The sequence below is a fragment of the Elgaria multicarinata genome, chromosome 4 (assembly GCF_023053635.1).
Source record: "Elgaria multicarinata webbii isolate HBS135686 ecotype San Diego chromosome 4, rElgMul1.1.pri, whole genome shotgun sequence".
Lineage (NCBI taxonomy): Eukaryota > Metazoa > Chordata > Lepidosauria > Squamata > Anguidae > Elgaria > Elgaria multicarinata.
The window spans coordinates 142,635,436-142,659,575 of NC_086174.1; the positions used below are offsets into that span (position 1 = coordinate 142,635,436).

At 42.4% G+C, this 24,140-nt stretch overlaps 1 protein-coding gene across 3 annotated transcripts in view; it reads left to right on the plus strand.

Moving 5' to 3' along the window:
- The window catches only part of PLCB4 (phospholipase C beta 4), a 237,214-nt gene that overhangs the window by 126,069 nt on the left and 87,005 nt on the right, over positions 1 to 24,140 (plus strand). For all 3 annotated transcript variants that reach the window (XM_063125320.1, XM_063125321.1, XM_063125322.1), the window contains exons 4-7: positions 13,619 to 13,719; positions 19,602 to 19,682; positions 21,233 to 21,292; positions 22,647 to 22,790. In XM_063125320.1, the coding sequence (XP_062981390.1) occupies positions 13,636 to 13,719; positions 19,602 to 19,682; positions 21,233 to 21,292; positions 22,647 to 22,790 (369 nt within the window). In that variant the 5' untranslated portion in view covers positions 13,619 to 13,635. The remainder of the gene's footprint in view (positions 1 to 13,618; positions 13,720 to 19,601; positions 19,683 to 21,232; positions 21,293 to 22,646; positions 22,791 to 24,140) is intronic.

A 24,140-nucleotide genomic window follows, 5' to 3' on the forward strand; every position in this document is an offset into this window, starting at 1 on the left:
TGCTCTCTGGGCATCCTGCACTTGTTAATACTTTTAAAGATTGGACGCTAAGAACCATGGGCGAGTTTGGGTCATGGGGCAATGTTTTTCCTCCTCCCCCATGCAGTAGCAACTTGTACACTCCCAAAAGCTATTTCTAGGGTTCAAGGGCCCTCTGGAAGGGTGTTTAGCATGGCCCATCAAGTTGGAGCAACAAAGGGAAGCAGAGCCCCTCATTGGGTGAGTAGAAGGGTCTCACTGGATCCGAGGCTGTGTCTTCAATCCTAAATGCACTTCCTTCGGAGGAAGCCCCATTGAACGTATAAGGCCTTCCCCCGCCCCCAATCAACATATTTAGTGTATAATTTATCCCACCTTTTATCCCAGTCAAAAAGGCTCTTGGAACAGCTTACAGATAATCAGTCAAACAAGGTGGTCCCTGCCCACAGGTTTTCAATCTAAAAGACACAGCACACAAGGAAAAGAAGAGGGAGGGGAGAGGGAGAATTTAGGTCTTTCAGGAGGGGCTGGAGATGATATGCATAGGATTGCGTTGCAACTATTGATCTTCTGATGAATACTTTCTGAAATTAACAAAGAGTGTATTTGTGTGTGTGTGTGTATATGTGTGTGTGTGTGTGTATATATATATATATATATATATATATATATATATTATAAAAGCATTTGAGAGATAAAGGTTCAGTTTAAAATTATAAATGCCTGCTTATGTCTGAATGTGCTTAGCTATTAATTGGTCCATACAAAGTAAATCTTTATGCTTTAGGGGTTACTTGGCTTCTTTTAATTCTCTCTGAATTGCTCTTAGATGAAATAGTAAAACCGCACCACTGTTGGTAGTAGTGACAATTCAATCTGCTAATCACAAATAATGTTTGGGGTAACCCTGGGGATGCCCCATTGAACTCTGTGAAGGAAAGGCAACATGAGGATGTGATAAATAATAAAGAAAAAAATATTCACAGTCTGTGAACTTCTTTTGCTTCATGCCCCTGCGACTGTAGCACTCAGGCAAATTACATTATCATAATCTGGATTAAAAAAGAGAAACAAAACAGTGGTGGGGGTTGTAGGGATATGGCAAGCCATTTTATGTACCAAAATGCCTTTGCTTGTAGCTGTTACCTTAATGTTCAAATGAATGCAGGAAGGCTGACAGGCCAATCAGCCAAAGTACTTTAATTTACATGAATTTAGTAGAACATGTAAATAGGATGAAAATGACTTTGAATTTCTTTTAGGTGGGATGTGGATTGGTTTATAAATCACAGGGTTTTCTTACAGTTGGTCTTCAGATCAATCATTTCTTCAAATACTGTTGAAGGTACAAGAAGGAGGTATCAGCAGGCATGGGGTAACCTGATGTTTGCAGTATGGATTTATAAGATTTTTTTTTTCTGCTTGCAAAAGCTGTAGGCATGCCCTGTTCACAACTGAAGGCGAGCAGGAAAACGTATCTGCTGGAAATGTTTGCGAATTCTCGAACATCTGCTCGCGTTAGATTTGTGCAAATTTCCCCATTCAATTTCGTGCAGAGTTGAAGAAAGCGCAAATTTTTAAATCACCCATGCAGTGTTTTTTCATGAGGTTGAGGATCAGGTTTTTTAAAACTTTTTTTGCACGATTTGCAATTTTGCAATGTGGATTAGCACATTTCCAATTGCACAAATGTGCTAATCCACATTAGCACAGATGCAAATTAGTGCAATTACAACAAAATTTTGCTTAAAAACCCACCGTTCCATCAATGAGCAAATGACGGAATGAAAGGCACTGGACAATCCATGAAATACAGACGGAACAAATGTAACACAACCCAGGCTTTATTTGATGAGGTAATTTGAGCAAATTTGGGAAATGATTGTGCAGCTTTCACATTCGATAGCTGTTCATTTTGCACAATTTTCCTGTTCACGCAAAATGAACGGCGAGCACAAATGCGAGTGCAAATTGACGAGGGATGAGCAGTGAGCTGATGTTCAGAGAATCTTGGTGAGTTTGAATGAGCTTGTTCATCCATCCCTAGTTAGCAGAAGTATGAATTTTTAAAGACAAAAATCCCTAAGGGGGGGGACCCCACAAACAACCCATTGTTAACTCAGTACTACAGAATATTGACACAAAGACAGAGAAAAGAGTGGGGAGCGGGAGCCTGGGGGAATGGCAGGGGAAGAAAAGACAGAAAACCAGATGGGAAGGGGAATAGGATAGAGTGTCCAGATGAGGAGGGAGGTAGAGAGACCCAGAGAAGTACACAGAACTGTCTCATTGTCTGGATAGAGTTTTCAGGTTCATCTTGGGAAGCTATTTTAAAACGTTCCCAGGTTCAGGAGTTAGAGCTTCCCATTAACATCAGTGATGAAATCCAAGATTTTAGTGTAGCTGGGGACTGGGCAAAAGTGTGAGTATTCCAACCCCCATGCCCAGGAAAAAAAGAATGTGTGGGTGGGTGGGGGGAAACCTGAAGAGGCTGGAACCCTGAAGCACTAGACAGTGCAACTTTTTGTTCCAGGGCCTCACTTGTAATTATGCAGGGCTATATCCAGTACTGCAGCTGTGCCTCTGCTTGTTCTGTTGCACCCACTAGAGCAACCCCGGAAATGAGCAGAAATGCTAGTTTATGGAATAGGACAGGTCAGCAGAGTTCCACTGACCTGTCCCATTCCATAAACAAGTGCTTTAGCTAATTTCCAGCTCCTGCAGTATCTACTAGCTTTCCATTGCATTAGCGGTGGGTCCACTAGTGTACAGCAGCCTACCCCAACCGGTTGCCCTTCAGATGTTTTGGACTTCAACTCCCACTTGCCCTAGCCAGCATGACCAATGGTCAAGAATGTTGGGAACTGTAGTCTAAAATATCTGGAGAACACCAGGTTGGGGAAGGGTGGGTAGAGGTAATGGTTGGTTGTTTAATCATTTCTCCCTCTAATGCGGTTTGGCTTGCCTCATCTTTTCCTCTGCTCTTTATAATTAGCTTCCTTGTATCACAAACAATGGGCGCAGAGTCATTTGTATTCTTAATGACTGTCATCTTACTTTGGAGTACATGATGTTCTTTAATGTAATAATAGTAGGTTCTTTTCTTTTGCAGTCCCACCATTGTTATTGTGCCTGTACACATATAACTCTCTTTTGTCATGATTTCTTTGTCAAATCCCTATATACTACATCTTACTGTTCCTTTATATTATACTAGTTTTTTTTATTGTAATTGGAATTATTTTAATGTGGTGTTTTAATATTGTATTTTAAATGTGATTTTCATATTTATATGTGAACCACTTAGAGATTTTATTATATTTAGTGGTATATAAATATCATGTACGTATGAGAATCAGTGATTACCAAGAGTGGGCAAGAGGAAATGTTCATTTGTGTTGTGGACACTACTTTCCCACAGCTTGATATTAAATGTATGCACAGGAGAAGCATGTATCACCCCAACAATTGAAATTAGAAGCTTCCTGAAGGAAAAAGAAACCAATGAACACAGACACAGAGAGGGAGAGAGTAGCAGTTCTGTACATTCCGATTGACCCAGTTTGAATGTCACAGTGAGACATTGATTTTTTAAAATTTATTTTTAATCTGGTTTACCATGATCACACAAGTATGCTCAGTCCATCCTGCTTGGCTCCTCCTGCCAGTGAGAGTGCCAAACACAACCGTGATGCATTTAGCATGAATCCAAATCACAATCTCTGGCTTGTCGCTCTCCCAACAAGCTAGATTTACAAACAAGAACAAAACCTGATGTAACCAGTGTGGTGTAGTGGCTAAAGTGCTGGACTGGGAGTTGGGAGATCCGGGTTCTAGTCCCCACTTGGTCACGGAAACCCACTGGGTGACTTTGGGCCAATCACAAACTGTCAGCCCAACCTACCTCGCAGGGTTGTTGTTGTGAGGATAAAGTGGAGAGGAGAAGGATTATGTATGCTGCCTTAGGTTCCGTAGAGGAAAAAAGGTGGGACATAAATGTAATAATAATAATAATAATAATAATAATAATAATAATAATAATAATAATAATAAAGAATCTGGCTTACTAGGAGAGGAACAAGCCAGAGATCTCAAGTTGGACGTCATGCTAAACAAACCATGGGCAGAGACCTAGTTTAGCAGGAAGAGCCAAGTCGGAGAGAGAGTGAGCAGCGTGCATAAACCAGAATATAAAATCTGGCTTACCATGATACATGAACTAGCCCATTATATGGGATAGATTTCACCAACTCCTCAAGCTGATATGTAACAGAAAATACCTTGAATTACTCCAGCATTTCTCTCAGTCATGTATAACAGATTGTAGTGGAGGTGGGGGTGGGTGAGGGTGTAGGCTTTTAGGAGAACTAATGCCTAATTTTCCTGTAAAATAGAAACATTTACCCCTTCGACCCTACCATAATCTTTGCCTATGTAGCCAGTGAAACTAGCAAGTCAAGTCAGTGGTCATTCAGGATTGCTTACTTGTTAAGCAGTGTGGTCAACCAATATGATTTTGGTGTATTTCTTTTTAATGGTCTTTACAGAAGCACTTCCCACTTTTCAAATCTTTCATCAATTGAAGAGACTATAAATTATGAAATACAATTTTGTTACAGTTTGAACTGTTTGTTCAGGTCTAATCTATGTGTTAAATAGAGTTGAAAAACAGCAATAGCTATTTATTTGCATCATTTTCAGTCTTCTAAGGTGAGGGATTTTGCCAAAAATGTTTTGAAAGTTCAAGTAAACAATGTCTACTGGTCCCTATGCTTGTGGGTACTCTCATGGATTAGTGAGACAGGGCTTACTTTTGCAGAAGCCATGCTGATTCTTCTTCAGCAGGGCTTGTCCTCTATATGCTTGATAATTTCATCTGCTTACCACCATTTTACTTGGAATAGATGTTAAGCTACTGCCATGTAATTTCCTGGATCTTCACGCTCCCCACCCCCAAGCAACAGTACCTACAAGGAAGAGGTGGCATTTCAGAGAAAACTACCTTGAAGGGCCTGGAATTCATCTTTCTGCTCAGGAATATAAATTTTGCCTCCAGGACTGCATATCTACATTTCTTCACATCATGATGTATGTGTCCCCAACGCTATATGCCATGGCATATGCTATGCTATGTCCAGTATCAAAGGCAGTAAGGCTATATACAACAGGTACTGGGGAACACGGGTGGGAGGGTGCTGTTACACCGTGTCCTGCTTCTGGACAGCTGGTTGGCCACTGTGTAAACAGTGCTGGACTAGATGGACCCTCAGTCTGATCCAGCAAGGCACTTTTTATGTTCTTATGTTTTATTTATTTATTTATTTATTTATTTATTTATTTATTTATTACACTTATATGCCACCCCCATAGCCAGAGCTCTCTGAGCAGTTTACAGAAATTCTAAAATTGAGATAAAAACAAGTATACAAAATTTAAAATTTTAAAACACAGAACATACACACATAAAACATTAAAAACTGTTTAAAAAACTAAACATGTGGGTGATTAAGATGCGCTGCCATATGCCTGGGCAAAGACGAAAGTCTTAACCTGGTGCCGGAAAGATAGCAGCGTTGGCGCCAGGCGAGCCTCGTCAGGGAGATCGTTCCATAGTCTGGGGGCCACCATTGAAAAGGCCCTGTCCCTCATTGCCACACTCCGAGCCTCTCTCGGAGTAGGCACCCAGAGGAGGACCTTAGATGTTGAACATAGTGACCGGGTATATTCACGCCGGGAGAGGCGTTCCGTCAGGTATTGTGGTCCCAAGCCGTGTAAGGCTTTATAGGTCAAAACCAGCACCTTGAATTGGGCTTGGAAACATATAGGCAGTCAGTGCAAGCGGACCAGAGCAGGTGTTATATGGTCGAACCTTCTGGTTCCCGAAATCAATCTGGCCGCTGCATTTTGCATGAGCTGCAGCTTCCAAACTGTCTTCAAAGACAGCCCTACATAGAGTGCATTGCAGTAATCTAACTTGGAGGTTACCAGAGCATGGACAACTGAAGCCAGGTTATCCCTGTCCAGATAGGGGCATAGCTGGGCCACCAACCGGAGTTTGTAAAAGGCACTCCGTGCCACCGAGGTCACCTGAGCCGCAAGTGACAATGATGGATCTAAAATTACGCCCAAGCTACAAACCTGTTCCTTCAGGGTGAGTGCAATCCCATCCAGAACTGGTAGAACACCCCCCTACTACTACACCTTGGCTTAGTAGTAGAACACATGATTTGCATGTAAAAGGTTCCAAGTTCAGTCCCTCACATCTCTGATGGTTATGTGCCACCTCCGATATCCAAGGCAGTAAGCCTGTGTGAACCAGTTGCTGGGGAACGTGGGTGGGAGGTTGCTGTTGCGCCATGTGCTGCTTTGTTGGTCCCTGGTTGACAGCTCGTTGGCCATTGTGTGAACAGAGTGCTGGACTCGATGGACCCTCGGTCTGATCCAGCATGGCACGTCTTATGTTCTTATATTCCAAGTAGACTTGGAAAGACTTGTGTGTAAGGTTGGAGAGCTGATGCGAGGCGGTATAAACAATACAGAGCTAGATGAACCAAGGATTTGACTCAGTATAAGACAGCTTCTTATGTTCTTATGTATGCATCCACTGCTGGGAGCCCAAGCCCAATCACCGGAGGAATATTTTCAGCTCATATTGTCCATCTTCTGATCTAAACCACTTCCAGAGAATCTGGAGGTTATTAGACTACCTATTTATAGGATCACACCCAGGCAGAAGCCATATGCTCTTCATATATGCAACTTAATTTCGATACTCTTTGTGGATTCTGTGAGGAAGAGGTGTGTGATCATGCATCATCAAGCTCAGTTTGAGTGGCAGATGAACTTAGTGGTCTTGGCTATTTTTAGTTTAGAACGAGCTTTCTTCCATCTAAGGTTATCACAATTCTAATTACATTTGAGCTTCTCCTTAACCAAAATAAGCAGCTGCTGGAGAATGAAAATTCTTCTTAAGGCGTCTAGGGATTATGATGCATTGAATGCACTAATCCATGTTTGATTAAGATGCTCCTTCCTTCCCGCAGAGATAACTTGCTCTACATCTTTGTGTACTTGTGTCATTATGGAGCAATATCCTATTATTCCTTCAAGCTTAGGATTGCGTTGTGTTTGCTAATTTTTGAATATTTTTTGTGAGATTACCCATTCTAATTCCTTTTTGCAACATTCACGTTTACCTCTCCAAAGCTTGTTATTATTATTTTTTTGTCTCATTTCCTAGCATGGTGGGGTATGTTCATGGCTGCACAGCAACCCAGGACTCCACAGCATACAATTTGTATTCCTTACACTTGACTCCAGGCTACTCTGGGATTTCAACCCATCTATAAAGGTGTCAGCAGCACACTTTCACTGAGTAAAAAGTGTGAAATCAAACAGCATTGTCTTTCTTGCTATTTTTTGAGAATAAGGACAGTGGTGGCCAAGGGCACAACACCCTTCCAGAAACCAGTTGTAGACTTTCTGGCAAAGAAATTAGGCATGATTACAGTATTGGACAGTTCAAGGTGCATTGAGAGAACCCACTTATCTTGAAGGAAACGTTAGTTTTTGAAAAAAAATATCTCTGAATGTAGTCACACATTTCCTCTGAGAAAAATGATTATAGAAGTATTCTGTTTTCATTTATTTATGATGTTTTTATCCTACTCTTCCTCCAAGGAGCTCAGGTTGGTGTAAATATGTTCCCCTTCTTTTTTATCTTCAAAACAACTCTGTGAGGTAGGTTTTGTGGAGAGATTATTACTAGCTGGCCCATTATTCAGTGAGCTTCTAGGTAACCAGGGTATATTTTCCTGCTTTACTTGTGAAGCCTTTCTCTTTGCCAGCAGATAAAACAGGTCATCAAAGCGCGTAGTTGCCAAAGGTAATATTCTGGAGGAGAATAAAAATACTGGTATGCCACGTCTAGAAAGGAAGCTTCTCTAGGGCCAGAGGATATTGCTGTGGTTCCAAAATTCACTTGCTGGCAAGAATTACTCCCTTCTGGCCCTTGTCCTACAAATCTAGCTCACAAAGATCCCCTTCTTATTGGGCTTTTGCAGGAACAACAATCCTGTGAGGTGGGTTGGGCTGAGAGTCTGTGACTGGCCCAAAGTCACCCAGTGGGTTTCCATGGCTGAGTGGGGACTAGAACCCAGATCTCCTGACTCCCAGTCTGACACTCTAGCCACTACACCACACTGGCAGATTCATACTGCCTATACATACCTCTATTAACATTCACCAGGAAAATGAAAAGAGAAACTCGTTGAGTGTCAAAACAGATGTGTTATCCTTGCATTTTCTGCTAAACAGGCAGAGCTCGGAAAGTGGAGCTAGTTTTACAAGTGGGCCTCGAAAAGTTGAATTGTTTACGCAGGTGGTCCCACGTCGAAATGTTTGGGAAGCACTGGTTTAGGTTGTCAAAGACTGGTTCAATTTGTTGAGGCACAGCCTTCTCTACCAATTTGAACAAATTTCTAAATTTGTTTCGTTTTGCACAGGCCTTTCAAGGGGCACACCATGAACAAATGACGCTGCCTTACAGGAGTCAGAATATGGACCCATCCAGCCCAGCCTTCCCTAACCAGGTTCTCTCCAGATATTTTATAGTACAACCTCCAACGTTCCTAACCATAGGACATGTTGATTGGAGCTGATAGGCGGGATGTGTGAACCGGCAGTCTGAGCTTTCTGATGTTCTTCAGATTCCATCTCAAAGCTTGTTCTGACTCATGTCTGTATCAAATTGTGAGCTTTGGTTTCTTCTTCTTTTCTTCACTTGAAGAACTGTGCATATTTTCCCATCTGCACATCTTTGAAATGTACGCGTTCTTCTCCCTTTGATTGAAGCGTGTTTGTATACATTTTTCAAAAGTGCACATTTTTTCATGCACATGTGCTGTCAAACACATTTTTTTTGTGGGGGGGTGGGCCCGTGAATCACATTGCAAAGCTCAGAAATGTATGGACTTTGACTGCAGGTTGCATCTAAGAAAGTCTTACGTCCGGAAGGCACAAAACTGAGTAAATCCTAATTAAAAATAGACTGAAACAAAATCCCTGGAGTTGAAGCCTTACACATCTGGAGGGCACCGAGTTAGGAAAGGCTGACATAGCCCAAAATTATCTACTCTATCTGGCATCAGCTCTCCAGGGACAGTGGGAAATGGGACTTTCCCAGCTTGTTTATCTCTGATCTTTTCACGAGAGAAGCCAGAGTTGCACCCAAGACCTTGGCATGCATCTCATGTTCTCCATGACTGGGCTGTGTCTCCTTTTCCAAAACTAATATAGAATACAATCAAGGCTGTAATGAATCTTGATGGCACACTGGATTCTGGGGCGAGGGTTTAAAACTGTGTTTTGGGAAGGGGTATGTTTCCTGAATGAGCCTTCTTTTGAAAGGATTCAGAAGTACTTGGTGGTGTATTTGCTTAGCTAAGCTAAGGTTTTGCTTAGTCTGGTTGTTGCAAGTATATGCAATAAGAGCAAAGTAAAGTACAATTGCATCTTAGGTTCTTTAGAAATGGCAAATAAACCTCTTTGTTGCTAGAACAAGCTCATATTCAGTAATGTTCAACTTTATTAAAGTTTGGCTTCGTTGAAAACCTAATCATGAGAGGGATTCCTACCAATACACATTTAAAAGGTATTGCAGAAATATGATCTTCATAGAATCATAGAATAGTAGAGTTGGAAGGGGCCTCTAAGGCCGTTGAGTCCAACCCCCTGCTAAGTGCAGGAATCCACCATAAAACATCCCTGACAGGTGGCTGTCCAGCTGCCTCTTGAAGGCCTCTAGTGTGGGAGAGCCCATGACCTCCCTAGGTAATTGGATCCATTATTGTACTGCTCTAACAGTGAGGAAGTTTTTCCTGATGTCCAGCTGGAATCTGGCTTCCTGTAACTTAAGCCCATTAGTCTGTGTCCTGCACTCTGGGAGGATCGAGAAGAGATCCTGGCCCTCCTCTGTGGGACCACCTTTTAAGTCCTTGAAGAGTGCTGTCATGTCTCCCCTCAATCTTCTCTTCTCAAGGCTAAACATGCCCAGTTCTTTCAGCCTCTCCTCAGAGGGCTTTGCATGTTTTTAAAAATGTAAACACTGAAGATCTGGGTCTAGATAAGGCTTTTGAGGAGGAGGTGCGGGACCAGAAGGAAGGGTTCGCAAAGAGTTATCTGCCTCTCTTTTAATTGTCATGTTTGTTCATGTATCTGTTTTCAAAGCTAATTGCTTGACATTAAAACTTAAAATGAAAGAGTGCACTCAAATGTCAATAATTTCCTTCGCCCTTCTTTAAAGGTCTGAAATATTTTTTCATTAGTAGGCAAAGACATGCCTTGGTATCAGCCCTTTGTCTCCAAGGAACACAACCCTCCTTTGCTAACTTATAATCTAAATCATAATTTTCTGAAGGTCATGAGCTTTTGCTTAAGCGGTTGTGCTGTGTCTTTATTAATTCCCCACCCCCACCCCAACCCTTTCTGCATCTTTTCGTTAAAATGGCCGTTTCGCTACTTTACCTCCCAGCTTTCTCTTGCAATAGAAAAGGTTGTGTTTAAATTCTGTGGAGAAAGCCTTGTCTTTGGGGAACTGATCCAGCGGTTCCCTCAGAACTCCTCTTGCTAACACTGTGTCATGAACAGAGGCTGTGTTGTGAAATTTTGAACCCTTTTTAGGGCATTTGGTGAAAATTCTGTTCTTCAGTAACATTTCCCATCGAGATGTCAAAGTTGCACTGTTCCCCCACCCTCCATTGAAGTGCTTGCATGATGGGGTCTCAAGTTCATTAAATTATGCATGGTCCCTCTGGCTTCATGTGCTAATCCATATTTTCTGGCTTCTAGCCATGTACTTTATTTAGAACAACCTTTTTGATTTCCCTTTTTCAGAAGAAGGACCAGGAATAAATATTACTTCATGTTATGTTGAGTGAATTCATTTGCGTTAAGGAATATTTGTAAACTTCAATGCAGGTGGGAGCATTTTCTGCCAGAGGGCGTGATGAGGATCAGTGATGTTATAACTCTCTGTAATTTAATCACGTACAATTAATATAGTATTTCTCGCTGGGTACTTACTAAAGACAATGGATTGGAACCTTCCAGACTTACTGTGAGTGGGATTCCACGCACTGGAGCTCCAGATGGAGGAAGGGGGGCTGCTACAGACCTTGAAAAGCTGTTCTGGAGGGTTAGGGGACCCTCTGGAACTATATCGGAGGCGACTGTGTAGGGGCCTGCAAGGGGAAGGGGGGAATTTGTGAAAATTGCTCCCCTGCCTCAGCTACTCCCAGAAGGGCATAAGAATATAAGAACACAAGAAGTGCCCTGATGCTGGATCAGACCGAGGGTCCATCTAGTCCAGCACTCTGTTCGCACAGTGGCCAACCAGCCATCGGCTAGGGAGGAACAAGCAGGACATGGTGCAACAGCACCCTCCCACCCAGGTTCCCCAGCAACTGGTGCACACAGGCTTATTGCCTCGAATACTAGAGATAGCACAGCAAGTCTGGATCCAGTCCTGAGCACAAAACAAAAACCCGAGTATAAGATACGTCTTTTTAAGAATGCATTTTTCCTAAGGCAACAATAATGTTTCTCCTCTTTACTCTAGAAATTACATTAATTCTGAAGTTGAAGAAATTATTGTTTCAACATATTTGAATGTATAAAGCTGCCTTAGATGCTCTGGTCCATGTAGCCCAGTATCGTCTATCCAACTCTCCAAAGTCTTTTGCACCCTTCTATCTAAGATTCTTAAAATGGAGATTTAACCTTCAAAGCATATACTCTACCTCACGACCACGGGCCCTCCTGCTCCTTGCTTGGTCATGTGGTGCTTTAATTTTGATGTATGTGCAGCTCGTAAACATGTTTGTTCAAAAGTAATTCTGATGGATCGATTTCAGTGGGGTTTACTTCCTGGTAATTATGATTTAGGATAGTTCTGTATCCTCCCTTCCCCCCCCCCCCAAGGTGGTTTCTTCTGCAAAGGTTATCAGACCAGATCCAGTATTAGAATGTGGCTGGCCTTTTGTGTCTAGGGGTCAAATTAGCACCAATGGGAGCTTTGCTTTTGTTCTGTCTGGGACAAAAGTTAACACGTCTCCCCCTTGCCACAGCTGAAATCCTGCTCCTCACCCCTCACTGCCAACTTTGTTCTTTAAATAGAATCAGCCATGCAAGGCCGAACCATGTAACAAATGTCACATCTACTTTGGTCCTAGATGGGTCGTTATTTGGCAGATTACAGGCCCTAAACACTGCTTGATAAGAAGGTCATAGAGCATTAGGTTCAATTATAGGTCACAGGGTTTGCATGAAAGAAGTCCAAGGTTCAGAACAGCAGGAATGGGAAAGACTTCTGCCAGAGGGCTACTGGCAATCAGAGTACCCGGCTAGGTGAATAGCCTGGCCCAGTGTAAGGCAGCATTATGTGTCTAGCATATTTATACTTCTACTATCTGTACCCGGCGTAACATACGCCGTTGTAGCATATCTTAAAGTTTATTAATTACTGTATTTTCTGGCGTATAAGACTACTTTTTAACCCAGGAAAATCTTCTCAAAAGTTGGGGGTCGTCTTATACGCCCAGTCGTCTTATACGCCAGAAAATACGGTAAATATCATCGTGGGGGTGCGGGCTGCTTGGAGGCCGCCGATATAGCGCCATCTGGCAGACCTGGGGGGCAGGGAGGTTGGGGGAGGGGGAGCAGGTTCCCCCTCTCCCCGGTGTTCCTGTCAGCCTTGGTCCGCCCGCCCAGCTCCCATGAGATCAGGCCTGGGCTCGCAGCTGGCGAGCGGCCTCCCAACCAGCCACCAAGGGCCCCAGCCATGCCTTGCTCATGCTCCAGACCATGGCACTGCCCCCTTCGTGGGGGGGGGGGAGCAAAGAGGCAGAAATGGGGGTAGGATTACCTTGGAAAGCCCAGAGGAGTCGAGCGAGGGTCTTAGCAACCTGTATCAGCTGATGTTACACATTGTTACTGTTGCTTAGCAACCTGTATCAGCTGAAGCCTGTACGGAAACATACCTAAGCATTTTTTATATAGAGATAAGGAGATGTTAGTGGGCCCAGATAAGCATGACTTGTGCTATCACTTCATTTGTCAACTTCTGAGAAGACATGCCATGATTTTCCTTTAGAGAGATGCATTTTGATTTTGATTTGGAGCTTCCACTAACTCAGGCATTCTGATTGATACATCTGATACAGAAATTTGTAGGTAAATTTGTGTTTTTCTCAAACTATGAATAATAAACAGCGGCAAGAGAAATGTCAATGGTTAGGCCGCTAACCCTTTTGCAGCAAAGGGTTAGCGAATGTGTTTAAACCATGGTTAGGTAGCCACCATGGTTAGGAATGGTTCGCACCACATGCTAAGTCATGGATCACACGACACGCCAAGCCATAATGTTTAGCTCAAAATCCTTAACCACTGTGGCTTAGCGTGCCATCTGAACAGGATCAATCAATGGTAAACTTTAGTTCCTTATCAGGGATTTCTTTTTCTCTTTGATAAGGAACCAAAGTATACCATTCATTGTTGTTGTTGTTTTAAAAAATCTCTCTATCTTTGCTGCTTTACATTCCACCTTCCAAAGTTTAATTTCACTGGTTTGTTTTTGTTTCAGGCTGATTGTCCTATATAATGGCAAAACCGTATGAATTTAACTGGCAGAAGCCAGTTCCAACCTTCCTGCAAGATGGAGCTGTGTTTGACAGATATGAAGAGGTAAGGAGCTTTCCTTAATATCACCAAGAAACAAAACATTGAAAACTGAAATCTAACCATGAGTATTTGCCTCTGATCACTAGAGCTTCATAGATAAGAACGTAGGAAGGTGCCTCATTCCGGAATGCAGTTCTTGAGAGCTACTCTGAAAATGAATTCAGCCCTCGGGTTAAAATACAGTTTCATCTACAGCAGTATTTTAGTTCAAGATGGCTTTAAAATTGTAACATTGAATATGGTGTTTGGGTGAAAAAATACTTTTTGTTTAAAGCCATCTTGTCACTAACAGATTACAATTAGTTGTATGTATTTTATGGTGTTTTTATTTGTGTTGTACCCCACCTTGATCCAGAAGGAGAGGCAGGTAACAAATTATTATTATTATTATTATTATTATTATTATTATTATTATTATTATTTGTTAGAGGGGTAACAAAAAAATTAGGGATGCTTCCAAAATCTCCTCCCTCTGAATTTCACACCAGATTTTGACATGCGAAATATATTTATTTATTTATTTATTTATTGCACTTCTATACCGCTCCCATAGCCAGGGCTCTCTGGGCGGTTTACAGAAATTCTAAAATTAAGATAAAAACGAGTATACAAAATTTAAAATTCTAAAACACAGAACATACACACATAAAGCATTAAAAACCGTTAAAAAAAAACTAAACATGTGGGTGATTAAGATGTGCCGCCATATGCCTGGGCAAAGAGGAAAGTCTTAACCTGGCACCGGAAAGATAGCAGCGTTGAGATCCTTGTCACTGAGCAGCATTGATGATTAACAGTGGAATTCTATACATGTCTATTCAGAAAGAAGTCCCATTGCATAGGATTTCTTCCATAGATTTCTAGTGCTCGTTGGCATCTTTGGATATTGTAAAGGCCACTGTTCATGCACACTTGGCTCTAGCTGCACCTTTCTGTTGCGTCTACTCACATGTTTAATTTTTTGCTTCCTTATGGATAAGCCACACGCAAGTGATGGTGTGCATTGAAATGCAGCTTTGGTTGGGTGTTTGGCCCAGTAATGGAAAGTGCAAATTCAAGGTCTGCTGCCATCCTTGAAAACTGTGAAATGCATATAGGGAAAAGCACTTCACCAGGCAGCAGTATAATGAATAGGGCTGTGCAGGGACCCCCTGATTTGGCTCAGAGGCCAATTCAGAGCCCCTGAAACAGCCCCGATTCACCTTGGGGTGCTTCGGGGGTTGCCCACCTCACCTCAGTGCCAAAGCCAAGCCGAGATTCGGGCCCTCTGAGGTGACTCCGCCTTTTCTGGGGGCCAGCTGCACAGCCGGCACTCAGAAAAGCCTCCCTTTCCCTGCTCTCCCTGCTTACCGGCTGCCATTGCCGCCGCCACTGCCTCGCTCCTGCTACCATTGACGACGACGAGAAGAACCAGGCTGCGATTTTAAGTTCAGTACCTCTATGGCCACCGTAGTTTAGTACCTCTATGGCCACAAACTATGGTGGCTATAGAGGTACTAAACTTAAAATCACGGCCTGGTTCTTCTCAGATGTGGTGGCAGCAATGATGACGTCAGCCAGCAGGAGCGAAAAGGCAGTGGTGGCAATGGCAGCAGGTAAGTGGCCCAGTGCCACTCCAAAGCAACCTGAGGCGCTCCAAAGCTTCGGAGCCAATCAGCTTCTTCTTCAGAGCACCTCGGGCTGAACCAGACCAGCCTTGAAACCGAGGTGAGGTGGGCCGAATCAGCTCGGCTCGGATTCGGACATTCATCCGAGGTGCTGCACAGCCCTAATCGTGAATACCCAAAAAGGCCAGGTCAGTTTCATCCCAATTGAAATCTGGAGATGCACATCCAAGCATGGCTTTAGCAAGCTGATTATTCCATTCCTGGAAAACACAATTATTACAAGATCATCCAGTATGTTTTGCATATCCGTATAAATTCATAAAAAGAAATAGCCCCCAGGAATGTTGGAAGGAGCATACCATGTTTGCAAAAGATAAAACTTAGAACATGCTTTCCTTTTATTTAATTATGTGGTCAACATTCCTTTTAGAAATAGATAGCTGGACACTGTTTAACTGAATTTAACAGGCAGGCATTGTTTGGTGCTTTAACAAGCTTCACGTAAACAGAATCTTTGGTTAATCTATCAAGCACTTGTTAGATTAGCTGGAGGCTCGATTTAACGAGACAAATAACAGATTATTTTTAAACCCAAATAAATCCCTTTAGTAATATTTTACTTAATTCTCTAATCTTGTGAAATGAGGAAAAGATATTTTTAAATATTGAAGGCTGCCAAGACAGATGGAGGCTTTCAATACTCATGGCAGCAACAGATAAATTAGTTGGGATTGCTGAACACTTTTGTTTGCAAAAAGATTCTTCAGTATTTCAACCCCTTGCCAACTGCTGTCCCCAAAATGTAGAGTTCAGCCGGTACTAGAAATAAGCAGAGGGGTTTCAGTCTGGTCCATTTGAGCATAGCACTCATACATGGAGGTAACTTCATAGCATGGAGGTGGACAATGTGGCACCTGTGTACATCATCTGCCAAGGTAACAAAAATTGTTAGCGGCAGCTGGGATTGCTTCAAAGCAATGTGAGGGCCTCTTGCTACTCCCATCTTATTTATTTATTTATTTATTTATTTATTTATTTATTTATTTATTTTTGCAATCATATCCCACCTTTTTTCCACCAAGGAACCCAATAATCCATAATCCTTCCCCTCTCCATTTTATCCTCACAATAACAACCCTGTCAGGTAGGTTGGGCTGAGAGTCTGTGAATGGCCCAAAGTCACCTAGTGGGTTTCCATGGCCGAGTGGGGACTAGAACCCGGATCTCTCGACTCCCAGTCCAACACTTTAGCCACTACACTACACCACACTTTAGCCACTACACCACACTACACCACATCTTCTTTACCCATGAATGCCTCTGGGCTGCCCACGGAGCTTAGTTACATTCTTAGAAAATCAAGATGGCAGGTGGCTACAGGCGGGTGCTTTCATCTACAGCATGTCCATTTTGTGGTTGTGGACATCTACTCAAATTGCCAGATGTGCCCACAGGCCCGAAAAAAGGTTGCCTACCCCTGCCATAACATGTGCTGGGAGTTATAGTCCAACACATCTGGACAGCACCTGCTTGGGGAAGACTGCCACAGCACATAACTGAACTCTGCTCTCCCTTCTTCTTGCAGTCTGTGTCCAGGCAACACACCAGGCTCTTACATGGAACTAGAATCCTGAGTGCACCTAACTCTCCCTCCTCTCAATCAAGGATTGAGCTCCTGTTCCTCAACTGATGGGAGGAGGAAGACAGCATGGGGATTTGATAAGCACACATAGAAGGCTTCACGTTCTGTGTAACTGCTTGGTGTGCGCATCTGAAGGGTGGGTGGGGGAGAAAATTGGCTCTGTTATGTCCCATGGGAATTCCTCCACATGCACAAGCTGTATCCATAGTGCAGTAGATTGAGGCTACATTGTTGAAGTGTGTTGAACAACTTCTTTGGGGAGGAGGGCTGACCACTTCTTTGAATATTGATGTGCAAGTATTTCTGGGTGGACAGGTGCTTTTCTAGCTCCTGTAATTCCGTTAACTTTTGGATATGTTCTTCTTTGGGTTAAGTTGTTTCATCTATAGCAGTCAATGGCGAAAACGGGGAATAATTAAACTTTATTAGGAGAAGAAGAATGTTGTGAGCATAAACATTAAAATGCAGGCATGATGTGTTCATTTTAAAAGACATTTTATCACTTCTTGATATTTAGAATTGGGAGCCACAAAAATTGGTGAGTAAAGAGCTTAGTGAAGAAACAAAATCCATAATGGGTATTTTATTGCTCAACAGATGCTGGAGGCAAAGGTTCTGTTCAAGAGAAGACTACTTTAGGTTCCAAATAATTGCCTCTATATAAAGTTGAAGTGGAGCAAACAGTGGTTCATGCTGCCACAGCTGAAACATTACCCTGTGCCTTGCTAACACAGCAGGATACTTTAGCATTGCTTCCCTGTAGGATAACCCCCTTCAATTTGGCAAAATGTGGCTCAAGGAATCCCAAGGGTCACTTGAGGCTTATGTACCCTGTGCTGGGTATTCAGTGTACTCATGATCACATTACACAGGCGTAGACTTTGGGTGCTTGCCTTCGGTTGCTCTAATGCAAAGTGTGGATTACAATGCATATTCTGGACAGGTGAGGTTTTATTATCTGTCCCCCAAATTGCACCAGTGGTAGAGGTGCTTTCACCAGCATATGGCCAAGGGGAACTGCTATGCTTCTTTAGCCAAAAGGTGTGTCCCTGAATCTCTAGCAGTGTCTCCCACTCCAATTGTATTGCTTCTCATAAATGTATTGCTTCTCTGCCATTTCCTCCTGTTCTTCAACTGAACAGCGCTCCCAGAGCAGCTTACAAAGATAATTAATAAAAGAGCTTTACCATCTAAAAGACACAACACAAAAGGAAAAGGGATTAGGAGGGCAGATGGAAAAACAAATGGAGGTCCTAGTTCTGAATTACATACTTAGTTAGCTTCCGACTATCAAAATACCTTTTCAGAACCCCTTCTTAGTAGTAGCTGCAAATGTTGATGTTACAAGTTAGGGCCTTGGCCTTCTTGGGCCTAGAAGAAATATGCCCACACTTTGTAAATCCCTTCATGAAAAGCAAGGCTCAGGGGGATCCAGATAGCTCCTGCATCCTGCCCTCCTGAGCAGATGAGTGAAGCAGAAAACTACTAATCTGAGTTATCTTTTACACCATAAGCTTCATATAATGGGGTTGAGTGTTACCCGACAGAGTATGAACTCATAAAAATAGGGCCACATTCTGCCTTTGAGCTGCTTTGTTAGACAAAGGCTCCATCTAGTCCAGCACCCTGAATCCAACAGAGGGCTGCCAGATACTTCTGGGAAGCTCTGGCCTTGATGACCATGGCCCTTTCTCGCTGTTCTCCTTCCATCCAGTAACTGTTGCCTGACTCATATTGCCTCTGAATCTGAAAGTTTCATTTAGCTCCTCGGCTGTGGGTAGGCAACCTGGAGCCCTCCACTTGTTTTAGACTACAACTCCCATAATCCCTGGCCACTGGTCATGCTATCTGCCCTTATGGGAATTGCAGTACAAAAACAGTCTAGTGGGCACCAGATTGCTTACTCCAGAGCTGGGTTTCTCCATATTGCATAGACCTCCATCAATGAAGGAAGTGAAATTATTCCATATAATGCAGAGAGGCCTAGTAGACGCCATGTGGGTTGTTTGCATGAGGTCCTGCCCTCCTCCATTCCTTCTGTTCTCCCAAGCCTAAGAATCCTATGTAATGGTTGCTGACAGCTGACGCCTCTGATGCAGGCCTGATACTGGAGGCTCTGAAATGTAGTGGCAGTTGTGGGATTTGCCTTTTCCCTCTCTATATTAATTTTAAATTTGCTTTTTTAGTCTTCTTTCTTTTTACTGTTTAAACCTATGTTAACTGCTCTGGAATCTTTTTTAGATATTGAGCGGTATAGAACTATTGTAAATAAATATTGGATATTATGATGTTCAAAGTATATATATATATATGTGTGTGTGTGTGTGTGTGTGTGCATACACACACACACACACCATATTTCTTCGATTCTAAGACACATTTTTCCCCATATAAACATCTCTAAAAATGGGGTGCGTCTTAGAATCACGGGTGCGTCTTAGAATCTTAGAATCAAAGCTTTTTTTCTGTTGGTGATACTGAAATTAGTGTGCGTCTTACAATCGATGGCATTTTACAGTCGAAGAAATACGGATATATGTGGCCTAAAAAGGAGTGGGGAATGGTGGGTAATCTCTGTACCTTTTAAAATTATTTCTTGATGAGCTGAATATTTCATTTCCCCCCCCCTTCGACAGGAATCTTTCGTCTTTGAACCAAGCTGTCTCTTTAAAGTGGACGAATTTGGGTTTTTTCTAACATGGAAAAGTGAAGGAAAGGTACAATTTACAGTGACTTTAAGTTCATCATTGTCTGTGTGGAACGCGTACATCCTGTCTCCTAGAAGCATGCACTGAATATTTGTGATAAGGCACAGTGCTGCCTGTTCCATTGTGAGGCATTCTCCTACATCTCTGGCTGTGATACTAAACACACTTACTAGGGAGTAAGCTCCATTGAACACACTGGAACGTACTTCTGAGTAAACTTGCATAGGGATGCACTGTTAATTTGGTGAGGGGAAATCTATATCCCAAACTGGGTTTCCCACACATTCCTTATCTCCATCCCATGATATTTTTTTGTCTTAGTTGGGAAGGAGGAAACACTTCAGGCAAACCTCTTGCCCCTCCTAATATTAGAACCTGGGGATCATCCCATGAAGCTGATTGGTGGGAGATTCAGGGCAGATAAAAGGAAGCACTTCTTCACACAGCGCATAGTTAAACTATGCAATTGGCTACCAGACTTAGTGATGGCCAGCAATTTGAGTGGCTTTAAAAATGGGTTATACAGATTCCTCGAGGAGAAGGCTATTGACGGCTACTAGTCCGGATGACTATAGACTACTTCTGGTATCAATGGTGCTATGCCTATGTACACCTTTTGTCGGGGAACCTGTTGCACTTGTGTCCTGCCTGGAAGCTTCCTATGGGCAGCTGGTTGACCTCTCTGTGAACAGAATGTTGGACTAGATTGACCCTTGGTCTGATCCAGCATGACTCTTATGTCCTTAACAACCAACTGTTTACTAAAAGGAAGGTGTGGTGTGGTATTTGTAGAGCATAGTTGTGTTCACAGAGGTGTGTAATGGGGTGTAATTGTATAGAATTTTGCTAATATAGTTGGCTTGATGATGGGCTTAGGCAAGCAGCCCCAACCTGGTGCCCTCCAGGTGTGTTGGAGGGCACCAACATGCCCCAGCAAGCTAGGCTAGGGGTTGTATTCCAACAGATCTTGGGGAAACCCTGATCTTAGAGATACATAATTGTGGTGCCCTCTCCTGCTGCCTCTCTCCAGCCACTTCTGTGATTGTGGCTGTTGGGGAGCGCATAGCAACAGCCCATCTTTGTTCCCTTGTGACCTCCTCTCATGACATCACTCTGGTGCAGCAGTCATTTCACCCCATCCTGTGTCTTTGATGTTGGGAGGTGAGATGAGGACTTTCAACCTGGTGAGGAGATGCTAAATTTCTGTAGCTCTGTAACTAATTTCCACATGGGTAATGTTTTAATCCTTTTCAGAGTAACGATATCATTGGACTGTATGCTTTAACCCAGTGTTGGGGACCTGTGGCCCTCTAGATGTTTCTGGTTGTCCCTGGCCATTGGCCATGCTGACTGGGGCGATCAGAGGTGAGTCCCCCAACATCTGGAGGGTCACAGGATCCCCACCCCTGTTTTAACTGAAATTAAGAGAATGTACTGCTTTGTATCAATTGTGTTTGTGAATTCTACTTGTGCTTTGCTTTTGTTACATTTCCTGTTTCAATATGTTCTGTATTACATCAATCCTTGGAGCTGAAGAGCTGTTCCCTTTGTTGTTCCAGGAAGGGCAAGTTTTAGAATGCTCCCTAATCAACAGTATTCGTGTGGGAGCAGTACCAAAGGTAGTTCTCTCATTTTGTTTGATTGTGTTGTTTTAAACAATGGGTGTTGGCTTGAGGACCCATAGTGGAACTTTCTTTGTAAGTTTACTACCTACAAATGTCAAAAGCCCCTGAAAGCCTGGCATCCTTGAGGCCCACATAATTAAAATAAAATCCTGCAAAAGTGTTATCTTTTGAAATAGAGTGGATGGCTTTGAGAAAAAGAAATGTCTACATCAAAGGGTATGCTCCAGCTATAGTTAAGCATTTTTAAGTTCCACTGATTTCAGTGGAAGAGTTTTAAGCATGAGCTGAAGTTTCCCCATTTAAATCAGTGGGACTGGAAAGTGTATTTCTCTTGGCTATATCATGTCCATTTTTTGTTTTAAAAAAATACATTTTAGGCACAGCTTCTTCAAACAGAGTGCCTTCAGGCGTTTGTTAAAAATGTATGGCTATTATGAAGACAATTGTTTAATTAATATGCATTAGTTCATTGGCATTCTGATCCCAGTGAAGATGTTGCCATGCAAATGAGCTGCTTTAAATCTGGAGACTCTCCATCAAAGTAACATGATAGTGTTACTATGCATGCTTTCCCTAATCTATCTGTTCCTTCAGTTCTGGCTTATATCCAGTCTCTTGAGGCAACAAGATGGTGATCTGTTTCTCAGACTGATCATCTTTTATTAATTCTTCTGGCATAGCCTTCCTGTGGCTGCTCAAATAGCAGTAGAGCACCATCTTCTGAAAATGTAGATTGGCGTTCATAGGCTCATCAGAGGACAGATGTACATGGCCCAGTGTCAGTAAGTAAAGGGGGAACCTGTAATGATGGCATGACCATGGCTGAGGGAATTGCCTCATGAATGCCAAAAGCTTCATGAAAACGAAGGTGGACGCTACCTGAAAAGGGATTGCGTGGTGTCAAGGGACAATTGAGCACAGGGAAGATGCTGCAAACCAATTCGTGAGGTAAAATTTTGGCCTCAATTATGATTGGGGTATGTGCATACATAACACTAGAATCATGTATGTACTGGTTCTTGAAGATAGAGCATTAATAAATTACCACCAATTCACTGGCACATAAGGGTTTCACCTCATAAGTAAGGCCTTTGTACAATCAGATGTATTTGAAATATTCAGATCTACTTTTGAATTTCAGCTACACTTATTCAACAAGCAGTTGTGAAGTGAAGGTTTTCTAACAGAGAACTCGAAATGTTGACCAAAAAAATTAAGTAAAGGTGAATAAGAAATGTTCACCACTGAAATATTTGGAACAACAACAACAATTAAAACAAAACAAAACAGAATTCATTTCTGGTTTTAGCCCTGGATGGTCTAATAAGGTATTCAATGTGTTTAACAGGACCCCAAAATGTTAGCTGCTCTTGAGGCTGTTGGCAAAGCAGAAAATGAACTGGAAGGACGTATCGTGTGCGTCTGTAGCGGCACGGATCTGGTGAACATCAGCTTCACATACATGGTAGCAGAAAGCACTGAGGAGGCAAAGGTATTGTATTATTATTATTATTATTATTTATTTATTTATTTATATAGCAGTGAAACACAGCTTGCGGGCTTCGTTGAATTGTTCTTTCATGTCAAGGTGTTGTTTTGATTTGTTTTGTTTTTCTGTGACTCCGAGGGCTACATGTGATGGTGGCTTGGGGGGGCATGTTCATTCGTGCGCACACACCGGCAATCCTGGAGTGGGGGAGTAGAGAGCCTCCTTACTACCCTCTTCCTGAGCAATCCTGATACACAGTAGATTGCTCTTCCCTCACTGGTAGCAGCAGCTATTTGTATCAATATTGCTGGAGAGGGGATGGAGGGAAGGCTAGCTGGCCCTATGGGACAAGGCAGAGTTAAGGTATTGGGGCCACACGTTCCCCCTGATCCACAGGTTGTGTCCCCCGTTCCATATAAATCCCGTGTGTTCTGCTGAAGGATAACAAACATTCATCGGTAGAGGGGACTGCTGATATTAAGCATAGATTGCACATTCTGCAAAAAATGAGCTAATTTATCAAGTGAATTAATGCAGTGCTTTTCAGATACGTTGGGTGTTTCCCCCATGTGGGAAAATGTTAGAATGGCAACTTAGGAAGTGTGTAGATGTGCGATAACAAGTTAAATGGCAATGAGAGATGTTATCTCTGATTCTTTGAAGAGTTGGGACTCCCGGGAGACTTGTTAAATAACACTGAAACCTCGTCTTTCATCGGAATATGTGTGTGTGTGTGTATGAGTAAGTTTATGATCTTGAATTACCGTATTTCTTCGATTCTAAGACACGCTTTTCCCCCCTTATAAATATCTCTAAAAACGGGGTTCGTCTTAGAATCGCGGGTGCATTTATTTTTTCTTAGAATGGAAACTTTCGAAGCTTTTTTTCTGTTGGTGGTACTGAAATTAGTGTGCGTCTTACAATCGATGGTGTCTTACAATCGAAGAAATACGGTATTACTTTTTAAAAGGCAATGTTTATGTATTTATCCATTGTGAGCTATAGAGCCTGCATGAAAAAAATTAACATCTGGTGTTTAATAAAGTGCAGGGGGAGCTGAAAACACCAGGGGTCAATCCTGTGCAGGGTGGATTTGATTTAAATCACGGTTTAAAGCACTACTCAGAAAGACTCGATTTAATCATGTGACTCCCCCCCCCCAAAAAAAGTGCACTCTTCCTCGCTATATTTTACACAACTCAAAGTTACCAAAGACTCATTCTTGCTGGTATAATCTTAATATTTACAACCGGATGAAGGTTTTGTTTTTAGAATAACAACTTTTCAGATTAGTTTTACAGTTATATAAAATAAAATACAGATAGGTTATACTATTAGAAACACACCATAGAT